Source organism: Muntiacus reevesi, chromosome 3 (assembly GCF_963930625.1).
Source record: "Muntiacus reevesi chromosome 3, mMunRee1.1, whole genome shotgun sequence".
NCBI lineage: Eukaryota > Metazoa > Chordata > Mammalia > Artiodactyla > Cervidae > Muntiacus > Muntiacus reevesi.
In genome coordinates, this window is record NC_089251.1 from 18104113 (window position 1) to 18119561 (window position 15449).

The 15449-nt window shown below is 49.7% G+C and overlaps 1 protein-coding gene across 3 annotated transcripts in view; it reads left to right on the forward strand.

Annotated features, from left to right (window-relative positions):
• The window catches only part of ASAP2 (ArfGAP with SH3 domain, ankyrin repeat and PH domain 2), a 154126-nt gene that overhangs the window by 106379 nt on the left and 32298 nt on the right, over positions 1 to 15449 (forward strand). For all 3 annotated transcript variants that reach the window (XM_065928560.1, XM_065928561.1, XM_065928562.1), the window contains exons 10-15: positions 1102 to 1205; positions 1799 to 1868; positions 7005 to 7092; positions 10323 to 10371; positions 10449 to 10615; positions 13101 to 13234. In XM_065928560.1, the coding sequence (XP_065784632.1) occupies positions 1102 to 1205; positions 1799 to 1868; positions 7005 to 7092; positions 10323 to 10371; positions 10449 to 10615; positions 13101 to 13234 (612 nt within the window). The remainder of the gene's footprint in view (positions 1 to 1101; positions 1206 to 1798; positions 1869 to 7004; positions 7093 to 10322; positions 10372 to 10448; positions 10616 to 13100; positions 13235 to 15449) is intronic.

A 15449-nucleotide genomic window follows, 5' to 3' on the forward strand; every position in this document is an offset into this window, starting at 1 on the left:
GGCATTGACGTGAAGATGGGCACATAAATCAGTGAAACCCTCACATTTACGGTCAGTGGATTTTCAGCAAAGGTGTTAGGACAGTGCAGTGAGAAGGGCTTCCCTGGTGGCTCAGATGATCAAGAATCTGCCTGCCATGCAGGAGACCTGGATTCAATCCCGGGGTCGGGAAGATCCTCTGGAGGAGGGAATGGCAACCCACTCCAGTGCTCTTGCCTGGAGAATTCCGGGCAGAGGAACCTGGTGGGCTACAGTTCATGGGGTCACAGAAGAGTCGGACACGACTGAGTGACTTTCACTTTCCAATGAGGAAAGAGTCATCTTTTCAGTAGATGACGCTGGGACAGGATAGCCAGAGCAAAAGAATGCATTTGGCCCCTGCCTCATGCTATAATGAAAAGTTAGTTCAAGAAGGCTGGAGTTTGCCAGGTGTGGTGGAATGAGCCAGATTCTCAGCTGACGGGGTGGACGGTCTGCCCCGAGGGATGCCCGTGGCCCTGCTGCTGGCGTGCATGGGGTCAGAAGGAGGGTGTTGTTCGTGTGTGTAACATCCCAGGTGTTCACACAGGTGGTCTCCCTCAAGCCTTCCTAGGTTTACGGTCCTGACTAGAAGTTGTTTCCTGTTTTCCCAGGAGGAAACTGAGGCAGGGAGCTTAGTAACTTGCCCAAAGAAAGAGGCGGAATGTTGTTTGTGTGTTTTGCCTGAAAGCCTGGCCTTTGTCAGCGTGCTGTGTTTCCTTCCTTCTCAAAGGCCGCTTTTGCCGCGCCGGGAGCTTCTTGCCACCATCAGGGACTTAAGGCTTGTAAATGAGTGAAATCTAAGTCACTTCACAAGTCACTGCCAGACAGCCCCTCCTCCTTTCAGCCAGTTTGGGGATGCCGGTGTTTGTTATCTCCCTCTCCAGCCTGTGGGTGGTATTTATGGGTCCCAGGATATGACTTGTATGTCCCTTTTTGGATGTGTTTAAGAGGGGAAATTCTCTAATTTAAAAAAAAAATTTTTTTTTTTTTTTGTAAGGGCGTGAGTGTCTTTGTGTGCTGCCTTTTGAAAATTGGAATCTGGACAGGATTAAAAACAACTCCCTTCTTGACCCTTTTCAGGATTTGCAGATGCGCCAGAGCACGGCCTATAGTTTACACCAGCCTCAGGGGAACAAGGAGCACGGCACGGAGCGCACCGGCAACCTCTACAAGAAGAGCGACGGGTGCGTAGACGGCGTCGCTACAGGCGAGGGGTGTGCTAGGGGTGTGCGTCTGTAGATGGCGCCGTTAGAGGCGAGGGGTGTGTGTGCACGCGTAGACGGCGTCGCTAGAGGCTTGCGGGGGGGTGTGTGTGTGTGTAGACGGTGTCGCTAGAGGCTTGAGGGGTGTGTGTGTGTGTGTAGATGGCATTGCTAGAGGCTTCAGGGGGTGTGTATAGATGACGTCGCTGCAGGCTTCAGGGGATGTGTGTGTGTGTAGGCGGTGTCGCTACAGGCTGGGGTGTGTGTGTGTGTAGATGGTGTGCTACAGGCTGGGTGTGTGTGTGTGTGTGTGTGTGTGTAGACAGCATCGCTACAGGCTGGGGGTGGTGTGTGTGTGTGCAGACAGCGTCGCTATAGGCTAGGGGTGTGTGTGTGTATAGATGGCGTCGCTACAGGCTGGGGGGTGTGTGTGTGTAGATGGCATTGCTGTTACAGACTTGGGGTGTGTGTGCACATAGACGGCATCGCTAGAGGCTTGGGGGGTGTGTGTGTGTTGTGTCGTGTCCTGCGTCCACAATCTCTGAACTCCTCATCTTTGCCCATGTATCTATAAGGATCCGAAAAGTGTGGCAGAAAAGGAAGTGTTCGGTGAAAAACGGCTTTCTGACCATTTCCCACGGCACTGTAAGTATCCTTTCATCACAGTCCCCGTGGTAATGGGATGAGAGCTGCGGGCTGGAGGCCTCATGAGGGGACCCGGCCCTGGGTGCTGGCCCTGAGGGTGCATTTTAAACACATTTCCTGCTGAGAAAAGCTTGTCTGGGTTCCTCCTCTGTTTGGTACACGTGCTCCTGTTCACAGTTCCCCGATCAGGGGCCCTTGCTGCCTAACAGCGTCAGGACCATCTGAGGAGTTGGGTGGTCTCTGTTTGGAAACTGAATGTCGCACTTGGGACGATTTCTTCTTTTCCATTAGGGAAAAGCAGGCGGTCAGGACTCTGGGAATCAGAAATCCAAGAGAGGAGAGGTTTCAGTAACTTCACTGCAGAAACACTGCACCCAGCCTTCATCAGGTTCTTTTCTCAACCCTGTATACAGTTGCCCGTGCAGGAAACTGAGCCAACATAGGCTGAGCCAATTGGAAAACCAATTGGAACAGGATGGTTGGCTAATCTGGCTTGCAGAGACTGGGACTTGTAACCACAGTTATAGACACAGCCCTTGTCTGTGATGGTCTTAAGGCTTGTTATCACCTTACTGGGCGTGGACATGGGATCTGGTGAAAGCCACGGAGGCTGGTAGACATTTGTTAAATGTTTGGAGGTGGAGTTGGTGGCCGTTTTGCTGTGACAGAGGACGCTGGTGGTGGCCTGTGTTCCCACGCTCCAGGCCAGAGGCCTGGCCCTGACCGCAGGCCACGGCAGAGAAGAGCCTTCTTCCCTCCCCGCCATCACCAGCTCCCCTGGGAGGGGCAGAGCTGGGCAGGAGCGCACACAGGCTCTCTGGGCGCCCGGGCGCGTGGACGGAGCTCATGGCTCAGTGTGGTTCCAGGGAAACAGCCCTTGTCCGTGTTGAGGAGCAAGGAGACAGAGTAAACCTCACTCGAAGGATGGCACTGCGGCATGGTCTGTGTTCCACTGGGAGAGGTGGCCTCCTTCATGTCCTCTGACTCTGTGTGGGGAGGGAGAGACCATAGAAGTAGTGGGTGCCAAGAGTCAGGAGGGGTCTCTGGGGACCTTTGACCTGGGTCCTAATGTGATGTTCTGTCCATATAGGCGTGTGTGTGTGCGTGCGTGTGTGTGTGTGTGTGTCGGGGTGATAGTGCTGTAGACTAAGGAAAGCAGATTGATTCAGTCATCAATCCTCTTTAACATGGAGCGTGGAAAAAATGGAGGAAGGCCAGGTTCCCTTCCTGCCCTAACACCTGTGATTCTGTGGTTTGCTTTCCAACTGTTATCTACTCTGTTTTAACTCAGGTTTAATGTCTCAGTGCAGAAAATGTTATAAAGTAAGACTGAGTTTCCCTGCATGCTTGTTTACAGCCCTAAAGTCATCGGGTCTCTTCGGCTTCATTGGCGTGTCCACGAGACCCAGGGCCTCAGCTTGAACCAAAGAGTGGTTCTGCCTACACTTCAGAGATGACAACAGGCCTGGTCATTTCTGATAATCCTTTGCTGACAACATTGGTTCTCATCACTTCTGTTGCTTGAGCTTCCTCTTAAAAGATACAGAGGCTTAGTTTTCTTGAAATGTTGCCGGGTTGTCCCAGTTTGCAGCAGATATTACTGTTATAACCAGCTCTACTAGTATGGGGACAGCTCAGCTTGCCACCCCACCGCGTGTTGAGTTAGCGTTTCCTCTTTGGGGATTCTGCTGCAGGGAGTCCTTCTCTCTGGACACCTCCTCCTGCCTTTGAGTTAGCGTTTCCTCTCTGGGGATTCTGCTGCAGGGAGTCCTTCTCTCTGGACACCTCCTCCTGCCTTTAGCTGCCTGGCCCTCGATGACCTCTGCCTCCAGCCCAGAAGAGTAGCAGGTAGAGGCTTTGACCCTCTGCCTCCCCTGGGAAACAAGTCAACCCTCTTTCTTCAGTGGGGTTCCCTGTATGCTACAGAAGGCAGACCCCGACACCCCAGTGCCACCGCATCCACAGAGTGTTCACACGTGAATGAATCCTCTACTGAGAAAAGAGAGAGGCCTGTTTGGTTTGGTCTGGTTTGAATCTGGTTCCTTGTGTAGCTTACCTGTTCAGCCAGCATCTCCCTTAGTGTGTTAATTTACCATCAGAAAAAAAAAGGGGGCAGTTTTTCCAAGACTTGACCAAGTAAGTGGGAATCTTAAGAGCAGAATCCGCCACCCAGCTGAGAATTGGGTCTTTATGTCGTGCAGAAGCTCAGGGTGTACTCGCATTGATAGGAAAGCTAGTTTCTTCCCTGGGAGCTGGCAGCCTTTGGCACACAAGATTGTTGTCTTCTGTGTTTCGGTGGTGATGACATCCGGGGTGGATTCAGTAGGAAGCCCAAGTTGGTATTTCCCGTTAGCCAAGGCTAATTGTGTTTTCTGGCACCGGAAAGAAGTTATCCTTGGGACAAAATGACTCTAATTAGATATCCTCCTTGCCAGATTCATCGCTTTGCCACACTGCCAAGGACTGGAGACTTCACCAAGCTGGAAGAGAAAAGTCTGTTGGCTCTTACGAAAATCTTTTTAAAAAAATTTTAAATGATTATCAATCAGGCAGAAGGAAGAATATAAGCTTCCTTTTTAAAAGCCTGACAAATTGGGGGAAAATGGAATGGCCTGATTAAAACGGAGCCTCACTAATAACCCGTGTTTTCATGGCACACACATAGGGCTGTAGGTCTGTTTTCTGCTCCTTCCTGAGTTTTTTCCTACTAAACCAAGGCTCCTCAAATTAGGCCCTCAAGGAACATTGGTATCTGATGGACTAGACGGACATGTTCCACAGCTGAATTTTAATGATGGGAGCATTGCCCCCAAAATTGTAGCACAGAGGCAATTTAATGGATAGAATGTTCTCTGCTTAAAATTTTTCTCCCATGAATTTTTCGGATAGCTTTGCTGGCAAACTCATCATTAATCTGAGTGGGCCAGTCGCAAGCCCTTGTTAGTGTAAAACTCAGAACAGCTCAATGTGGTCAGCTTCTGTGTGTCGTGGACCATTCTCACGGTTGTCCTTGTGGAACAGTAGCCACATTCACTCCATCGTCATTCCTGTTTCATAGATAGGCACTGGATGTTTTTCTAGTATATTCTGTATCTCATGGCGCACTCACGGTGAAGTCCGAAGCCTGTCTTTGAGAGAAATTGTGTCTCAGTAAGAATGAACCGCTTTCCCAACTGCCCAGGGAAAATGAAAGAAGGCAGGTTGGAGGGGGGCGGAGGGAGGGGAGAGCACTCACTCCAGTGTGGTTCTTTGCTGCACTCAGGACACCGAGAGATAATCCAGTAGTGGCCCTGCTTCCCAGGAAGCCGTGTCGAGGGCCATCAGGAGCTCAGGCTCCAGGGCCGGGCTGCCTGCTTCCAGTGTTGGTGTCGTTGCTCCCAAACTGTGCCTGCATCATCAGATTTACTGTCAGGGTCACTTTCTATGTGAATAGTGGAGCAGTCCCTCCCTAGGAGAATTAAATGAGTGAGTTCTTTGAAAATGCTTTTAGCAGCGCCTGCCTCATATAAGCACATACGATAATAACCACAAGAACAATAGCAGCAACTGAGTATAAGTATCCATTCTTATTCAAAATCATCTTCCCGTCCATGGAAGCGTTTCTGCATTGACCACAATCTGTCATCACCCCTGTCACCGCTCCTGTATCTAGATTCAGTGGACACCAGCTCTTGGAAGTAGTCCAGGAACATCACCTGAGTGCACCTGAACACTTGTGGGATCCCAAGAGGTAACACAGTAGACGGATACCTCTTGTGGGCCAAGCCCCTTTGGGGAAGCGCTTGGTCGCAGTTGTGGTGGTGTGGGCTCCTACTGTAGAACTATATCATTAGATCTCCTGGTTCCCGCCGAGCCCGTTAACTCTCCTGATACAGATCCGAAACTGGGTTTATGGTGCTTGGAACTGTCAAGGTGTGCTGGATCAGGCCGAGCATAGAGTCCTGGAGCAGGGATTTCTGATGACCCGGGGCGTCTTTTGGGCATCTACTGTGATGGACACCCCGTGATTTCCACGTGAGAGATGAGGGCAGCAAGGCCGTGACCAGGAGAGTCCAGTCCAACCCTGACTGTCCAGCTCCTGCTCACCCTCAAGTTCCTTTTATGAAACGCTGCCAGGGTCAGTCCTCTTGGAATGGAGGCCCTCTCGACTCCAAGCTCAGTTGAGGTGGGTCTGTAAATGCTGGTCTGCTCAAGTGTGGATGCGTGTGAGTGTGTGTCTCGGTTAGTCCCACATCCAGGCATCTGCCGTTTCTTGCCTCGGCTGGTGGCCTCAGGAAGGGTGAGTAAGAACAGCTGAACTCTGAGACATTAGACTCGGTCTCTGCTTTAGCGGCGTGGTGGGTGGTAAGACAAGTCTTTCATATTGGGAGATTTCTCCAAGGTTTCCGAGGGCATTTTGCCATTCGGAATTATTTTTTTCTGAAATTATCTTCTTATCCTCTGCCCTTTGCTTTCTGGGGACTAGTTATGACAGTTTTTGAAATGGTAGTAAAGTAGTCATTTTTGCCACGTCTCTGACAAAAGGGTGCTGTGATCTCTTGTTACCATTGTGTGTGTGGGGGGAGGGGATACGTATGTGAATGAAGTGGGTTTTGTGGAAAGTTCAGTCACAGATGGCTGGCATTAAGGATCATGAATCTATGATCTGTCATTATTTCAGAAAGCCGGGGATATGATTCCGCTGTTATGTGTGTGCCCTGAGATTACTCTCCCTGAAAGTGCTCAGGAAAACCCTTTGAGGTCACTAGAAGTTGATCTGGGAGCCTGTGTTCCCAGCTGATCAGGACGGAGTGCCTCTGGGCTCTGGCCAGGGAGCATTTTGATCTTAGGGAACCCAACCCACTGCCCTTGGACCTCAAAGCTGGCCCAGCATCACTTGTCCCCCCACTTGGGTGGGGGTGTGGGACCCAGAGTGTCCCTTGCAGGGAAGGGCAGCTGCCTCCTGGGAGCCGAGACCCAGGGACACCCTGCCAGGTACCTGTGTCGTGCCTTCCAGAGAAAGCCTGCCTTCTGGTCGCTGTTTTTGCAGCCCCGCGAGACCCTGTTCTTGCTGCATTTTGATGAGGAGTGATGCTGTGGTTTCCCATTCCTTTCCACCCAGCTCTGCTTTTGTTTTTTGTTTTTGTCTTTCAACAGGCTAACCGGCCTCCCGCAAAGCTTAACCTGTTAACCTGCCAAGTGAAAACCAACCCCGAGGAGAAGAAGTGTTTTGACCTAATTTCACGTAAGCTTCTTTCTCAGACACTCGGCTGCAGAGAAATTATTTTAAACTCTCGTCTAGGGCATCAACCCGATTTCAAACAGTGCATTTTGAAGAATTGGTTTTCACGGAGAAATGCCTTTTTTCCGGTGACTGCGTCCTCTCTTCCTCCCCCTGGTAACTACGGTCAGCTTGCTGGTCTCTTGGGTTGAGGACAGGAAGCTGCTCCACTCAGGGGCTCTGTAAACCCGCCACATCCTCTCCGCTTCCCTGGCCTCCAGTTTCCTCTTTGTAAACAAGGAGATCGTGCTAGATCAACCCTCCAGCCTATAGTCCTTTCACTGTGAAAACAGGGCGACTCTGTCTTCAGAACTCCGCTGACTTGGGGGGTGTTAGAAACACTGTCGTATTGGTGTGATGTGGCCCCCAGCAGAGCCCTTGAGACCCCCAGGTTGGAAATTGACTTGTTTTCCCACCATAGAATCAGCGTTTCTGCTCCTGCATGCTGCTTGTTTTGGAGGCACACCCAGGAGAACCCCACAGTCTGCTCCTTTGTGGCGTGAGGCCTCTCGACCTCCCCTGAAGATGAATGCTGTCTTATTAGCCTCAGTCTCTTCTCAGATCTCGAGGCTTTTAAAGACATGTGTGGGGTGGTATTATTGAGGCTGGGGAGTTTACTATGTAGGTTGATGCTCACAGCCCCTGGAACGATCAAGGGAGACAGGGCAAAGTGAGAAGACCCTGGCCTGATCAGCCTCCTGAAAGGCGGGGGAATCAGCCTGCTGAGAGGCTGGGGGTCGTCCTCCGGCCTGACTGCCTGACTCTTCCTGCTGAGCGGGTTGCTGGGGGCAGGCATCACCAAGACACCTGTGTTCTCTTAACACATGTGGGTGGTGGAGGAAACACAAGCTACAGATGGGCAGCAAGGGTATGGTTTCGGGTGTGGGTCCACCAAGCCCCCAGGACCGTCCCTTCCTCCTGAGCCTCACCCTGCAAAGCCAGCTTGACTCTCTCACCCAGAGAGCCCAGAAGAAGAACAGACGGACCGCTGGCTTTAGCCATTTCACCGCAGGATCCTCCTTTACCCATCTTGCCCCCCGAGGGGGATTGCCGTGCTGATCACGCTGTCAGTGAGCCTGGCTGCTCAAGGAGGACGTTCCTGTGGCCAGGCCAGCCATTCCGGGAGCGCGTCTGACCCCCTTGCCCTTGATACCCTCCCTCCTCCCCCCATTTACAAATCCAAGTCCTGAGCTGTTAGCCTCAGATCACGTGGTCCACTCGGTGGGGTGGGAGGTGCACAAGCTGGAGATGGTCTGGGACAGTCTCCTAAGTGGGATGGACCTTCAGGGTCCACACGGAAGGCAGGTGGCCAGCTGGAGTCCAAGCCCACAGTGGAGGAGCAGCCCAGTCCAGGACCTGGCATAGCAGGGTTCCGACCACATCCTGTTGCTCTTCTCCCTCCAGCTGAAGCTCCTAGATACTGTTCTTGGTGTAAAGTCATCTTGTTTAGTGTGCATGCCAGGGAATTCTTACTTGGCAGTCTTCACGGAGAATTTCTCCCGATCCCCACCATTCACGTGCTAGAGCACAGAATTAGCTACAGACGTGGGTTGCTGTCTCCCCACCCTACCCCATCTCCTTGATTTTCCTCGGGGCCTGTGCCTGGTCTGACCATGAAGTGACTTGGGGAGAATGGAGGGTGTTAGCCTAATGTCAGACTGGGGCCTCGGGACAACCTGCCGTGGCAAGGGCTTCCCCAGGACCCGGGGTCTGCTTGGAGTGGGTGAGGCCCTGCACCCCAGGTAGACTTGGAGGTGGGGAAAGTGGCCTCTCCTCTCTTCCCAGCACCTGGCAGTGACGTCCCGCTCGGCCACTAACATCCGCACTGAAGGATCAAGTTTATTTTTCTGAACTTGACACAGTTCTCTTAAACCCTGTTCCTTTCCTCAGTAACGGGTGGGGATAGGATTCCCCCTGGGTGTCAGAAGAAAGGTAGGAGGAGGCTGGAACCTGGAGTCAGAAAACCTGATACACTCGTTCCTACCCCTTCACCTCTCCGGGCCTCAGCCTCCTCTCGGCCAGCTCACCAGAAGTCTCCTGAGGACTAAAGCGTTTGCACAAGTATAATAACAGTAGAGGCTGGAGATGCCGTGTTTGCTTACTTTGAGGGGCATCGATGTTTATCGTGAACCCGAGAGAGTACAGGCCCTGCCCGTCCCTGCCCTGCTGTCTACAGAACTTGGATCTCCCTCACCCCCTTTTCTTTCTTTTTTTGTGTTTTAAATTTAACTTTCTTTTTTATGTTGTTTCTGGACCGATTGTAGACAATTTCTATATATCCCTTTTTCAGCCCTCCTAATACTGACAGCTTAGTACAGAACTGCCTTAATGCCATTAGCTCGTTAGCATTAGTCACTCAGTCATGTCCGACTCTTTGCGACCCCATGAACTGTGGCCCACCAGGCTCCTCTGTCCATGGGATTCTCCAGGCAAGAATCCTGGGTGATCCTACTCCAGGGGATCTATCTTCCTGACACAAGGATCAAACCCACGTGTTCTGCATCGCAGGCAGATTCTTTACCATCTGAACCACCTCCTGACCATGTCTGGAGCTGTGAAAACCAGGATGTTTGCATGGCTGCGATGCCCGTAACTGAGAATCTTATTCACATTTTACCATTTCTTCTGTTAGTGTCCTTTTTTCTGTCCCAGGGCTTTACATTGCTACTGCTATTTCTTCCTAGTCTCCTACAGCCTATAGAGGTCCTGTATCTTTCCTTGTCTTTCCTTAGTTTGATACTTTGAGAATTATTGATCAGCTTTTTGGTCACCTGGCTCTCAGTTTGTGTTCCTCTGATGCTTTCCCACAAGGGGACTGATGTTACACATTTTGGGCTAAGAACCCAGAAAGCTTGTAAGATCCTTGCTCTAGAAAAGGGTTTCATACTATTCGAAGGACCTTAGCAATTGGGGACCAACTCTGCAGCAAGTTTAAAAAAAAAAAAAGACTTTTGTTCTCTTTAGACTTGAATGGAGGAACAGAGGTGGCTTGCTAATTTGCATCACAAAGCTACAATTTCCAAGCCAGGGCCTGCCTGCGAAGGGGTGGGAGTGCCTGATTGTACACAAATCATTGACTTCCTAGTGGAGTTTAGACTCATCCCAAGGTTAATTACAAACCACTTTCCTTTGGAATTGTGTGTGAATTACTGTCCAGGCTTACAATTGACAAAAACCCCTTCCTTGCCCCGCAGATGACAGGACGTACCACTTTCAAGCCGAGGATGAACAGGAGTGTCAAATGTAAGTTACGCATCAGAGGAACCTGGGACGGGCCATTGTCCTTGGGATTTAACAGAGCGTCACTGTTACTTCTCTAGATGGATGTCTGTGCTGCAAAACAGCAAAGAAGAAGCTCTAAATAACGCATTTAAGGGAGATGACAACACAGGGGAAAATAACATCGTCCAGGAGCTGACGAAGGAGATCATCTCGGAGGTCCAGGGCATGACGGGCAACGACGTGTGCTGTGACTGCGGGGCGCCAGGTGACCCAGCCGCCCCCTCCCAGCCCAGGGGCTGTGGAACCTGGTCACGGATTTTTGCTGTCCTGTCACATGTCCAGTTCAGAGCAGCCCAGCCTAGCCTGGGCTCCCTGAACTGTGTGCAGAGTGGGGAGAGGGTGTCTGCCTCCCAGCCCCCAGGACAGGCCCCGGAGGGGAGAGAGCTGAAATTTATTAACGCTTTCTGAGAACTGGAAACAGAAGCACACAGCGAGGGTGAAGCCGGGGTCACCGGTCACTGTTGGCTGGAGGCTGCACCTCCTTCCGGGGTTTGATCCACCCTCTCTTTGTTCCACGTCTGCGGCAGCTTTAAGCCCTTGTCTCGCCAGTGGCCCTGGAAGAGCCACTGGCTTTGTCAGATGGTGGTTTTCCTGTTTGGAAAGCGAAGGGACCAGTCCAGACTGCTTGTGGGCCCCTTCCAGCTACCGTGTTCTGTGAAATGAGGTTTTTATTTCTGAGTTTTGATAAAGCCTGCTGGGCTTCCTGGGTGGCACTAGCAGTGAGGAACCTGCCTGCCAGTGTGGAGATGTAAGAGACGTGGGTTTGATCCATGGGTCCAGAAGATCTCCTGGAGAAGGGCATGGAAATCCACTCCAGTGTTCTTGCCTGGAGAACCCCATGGACAGAGGATGCTGGGGGTGACAGTGCATAGGATTCCAAAGAGTCAAACGCAACTGGAGCAACTTTTAACATTCGCTGGGGTTTCATTTTTAATGGACAGAAATTATCATTGTAGATTTTAACAAACAGTACTTTAAAAGTTTAAAGAGTTGGCTTACTCTTATAATTCAGATGGAATGGTGTTGGTCAGGGGAACTGCAGAGTAGTGTTTTCTGAATATTTGTAAAATGGGAAAGGTTGTGACTTGGTTAGGATGGCCACTTAGCTTTTCTTTCCTCTAATTCTATGATGATTTTTATTGAAAACAAAGCAAAGATAGAGTGGACAGTTGAGACGTGCCATGGTGGGGGGCGGGGGTCCCTGTTAGGTTGGAGGCTGTATTTGGGGGTAATTTGAAGAATTACCTCCTGAGGCCTTGGACCATTAATAACATGTCTTTGGCAGGAGATGAGGTGGGTGGCAAAAGTAGTAAATCACACTTTTTTCTTAAATGAGGACATGTAGTACTTGGACTTCTAAAACACTCTTGTAAGAAACAAAGTCAGAGCTACAACATTTTTGTTTTAAAATGCTAAGACAATGCTAAGACTATAAAGTATTAATAGCCTACTTTAATATGACATGACATATTAAAATATATGTCTACTAAGCATGACACAGTTGATAACAGCAGAATAGGTCCAGAAAAGTGGAAACACAGGTGCCCAGAAGTGTTTCCAAACTCAGATAAAATTTTTATACCTTGAACATTTTAAAAATAACTTCACGATTCACATGACCAAGGTTACGGTATTTACCTGCAATGAGTTTCTGAGGGCAAACAAGCAGTTCTAAAGAGAATTGAACTTCCGGAGTGTGCTCACATGCTCAAGTGTGTTTTATTTTGAATTCCGAGTTTTTCAGTAAACCCAGCATGTGGCAAACCTATCTTGACTGCTTAACTGTGGCACGTGGTTAGGACACTTTCGCAAATAAGTGAACATGCAATGCGAGCTGGGTTTGAACCTGGGTAAAGGCAGGGCTGCGTCTGACTCCGCAGTATCAAGGAAGGCCCCTGGCCTCTCTGAGCCAGATCGTGAAGGCACCGGCCCTGTGTGCGTCCAGATCCTCCTATGTGTGTTAAATGAGCTATTAAAGGAAAGCACCTGTAATTTCTGAAGCTCTTGTTACAGGTGGAGCTGTTCCTACTGTAATCGCTTCAGCTCTGTGCTGAGCAGAGCTTGGCATCAGCACATAGTATGTGTTCTCTGCTGGTACTGTTAGCATCTTTGACATACAGACATGAATTAAGGCTGTCCCCTTTGCTGATACAACCTGGTTGCTGGTGGGTGTGGTCTGTGTCCAGGGACCCATGGCCGCTAGAGGGCACTGTGTCCTATTCTACACACAGCCCTGTCCCTTGGGAGCATTTATTAAATGAATGGAAGGATGGGCAAGTGGAGCTGTAGGATGAAGGGGAATAGGTATGTGCACCTGTGCACTGTGTGTGACTTGTGTGTGTACTCAGTCGCTCGGTCGTGTCTGACTCTTTGCGACCTCATCGACTGTAGCCCACCAGGCTCCTCTGTCCATGGGATTCTCCAGGCAAGAATACTGGAGTGGGTTGCCATGCCCTCCTCCAGAGGATCTTCTTGACCCAGGAATCGAACCCGGGTCTCCCGCATTGCAGGCAGATTCTTTACCATCTGAGCCACCGGTGGTAATTAGTGATGGGTGAGGGTTCCCACTGCACCTAGGAGCTGGCTGCATGGTGCATCAAAACTCCATGTTGAGTAGTAACTCTACAAGAACCAAGTCCTGACCCTGGCCCCTCCTTACAAGCTTCGGTGTTCCTCGCTGTCTTTGGCAGATCCTACATGGCTCTCCACCAACCTCGGCGTTCTCACCTGCATCGAATGTTCCGGGATCCACAGGGAGCTGGGCGTTCACTACTCCAGGATGCAGTCCCTGACGCTAGACGTGTTGGGAACGTCCGAACTGCTGGTAAGTGTTAGGTCCCTTGAGTTTGGAATTTTGGAGTGAACACAGATGAGCTGAATGCGAGGTTTCCATTTTGGTCTCCTAAAATTCTCCTGAGCCTGGTAGCTGTTGATATTGTCAAGTACATTTGGGTAATTAGAAACTCACCGGTAATCCCTCCTCCTCAGCTACTAGAGATTGAGGGTTGCAAAGCTTTATTCTTAAATGACTAAAATGGAAGTGAACTCGTAAAGGAGCGTGGAGACTGGTATGAGTGTTGGCAGAGTCCGATTCTCCCCGGGCATTGAGAGGACACGGAGCCCAAAGCCCAGAGACAGGAAAGACTCCTTCTCCAGAGTCATCGGCCAGGTTCTGCTGCGTCTGCGGCCACTACCTGGCTCGAGCCTTGGGTGGACTTTTTCTCTGCCCCTTATTGTTTGCCTTTGGGGAGAAATAATGATATTTGCTTCTACTGCTTGTATTTCTTTAAAAAACAAACAAACAAAACTCTCATTCTTGGTTCAGAGATACACATAGCCATGCACTGTAGATCACTATTAGAGGTTGAAGCATTTTCTGCGAAGTGACTTTCAGAGCCTGGAGACTGTGGTCCCATCAAGGAACAAGCGCTTTGGGGGCACCTAAAGCATGAGCTCTTTGGAGTGTTTTCAGAGTCTGTAACGGCTGATTAGAAGGCAGTGTTTGAAGTTCTTTGTTGAGATAACCAAGCATTGGACAGTAAATATTAAGAGGATATTGATTACCATTGATTTTAATGTCAAGAGCAATAGTCTTGGCAGAAAATCAATTGCTGTGGTCAATAGACCTCTCGAGGGGCCATAAGTCTCATTGATGATCATTCTGGAACCGACGTGTCTGAACTTGTAATGCGTTTTGAACTATCTTGTCAAACAAATCCTTCGTGTCTTTCCAAGGAATTCCTTTATGGTCTTCAAAGACAAGGCTGGGAGAAATTACAGTGGGTTCTGGTAGTCCAGTTAGTAGCATCGCTGATTAATTGAAGTTTAAAACTAAGCTATCTTTAGCAAGACCCAAGCAGAATATTCTTTGTTACATAGTACGATTATTGTTAATGTCGTAACGCACATAGGCTCCGTCATAGATCTGTGTGTGCAGGCAGTGTCCTGGGTAACTGGAGACAGCGCGGACATGAAACCTTGGTAACTGGGGACAGCATAGACGTGAACCTCTCACGTGTATTTTCATTGAGCGCTGCTAAACCAGGGTAGCTGCTATATAGCCCTTGTGGTTGTTCAGCTACTCAGTCATATCCGACTCTTTGCGACCTCGTGATTAAAAAAAAAAAGAAACAGTGGGAAGTGTTAACTGGTTTATGTTGAGGTTTAGCTGCTGATTTTGCGTGAGGCACTTTGCAAAGCACTTTGTGTGTATTAGCTCATTTGCTCTTCAACCCCGTGGCCTTGGTGTATTATCCCCATTTTACAAAAGAGGAACTGAGGTTTAGAATGTTGTTAACAAGCCCAAGGTTATGTGTTATCCACATACCAGGTCTGGAGTGGGGGCCTCTTTAGTCAGAGCTCACACTCTTAACCCCCTAAGCCTCACCCCGTGGGGAGTGCATAAACCTCACTGCAGCCCCTCCATATCCCCCCTCCCCATCCCTGACAGTGTCTACAGCCAACTATCTCGGAGGCAAAGACGTCCTGCTTCGTAGTCTGCTCAGTCACATGATGTAAACACTCCCACTGGGGCCATTTTCAGGCTACCACGTGAATCACTGAATGAGCCATAAGAGAGAGGTTTGGTCACACACATATAGTTAGCTCACCCCACAAGACACTGTTGTTGCAAGTATCTTCAAAAATAGAATAGTAAGATGTAGTAAAATCAGAAGTGATGAGTTTTGAGGACTACTTTGTTTTTAGTATAATTTTTATATTAAAACCACACCGTACTGCTTTCAGGATCTTAGTTCCCCAACCAGGGGTCAAACCTGGGTTCCCAGCAATGGAAAAATGCAGAGTCCTAACCACTGGACCACCAGGGAATTCCTTAGTGTAGTTTATTTGATCGTGAGTTTATAGAATGTAATTTTTAATAATGACTGTTTAACAGCTGAGCTCGTTTAAGCTGGTGGGAGCCTGATACCAGCACATCTGTTACACCTGCTTAAATACGTCTCAGAAATTTATCTGATGGTCTACACGAGACTGTTGCCTATTGCAGAGGGAAGTGCCAAAAGGGCTGGAAGGAAAAT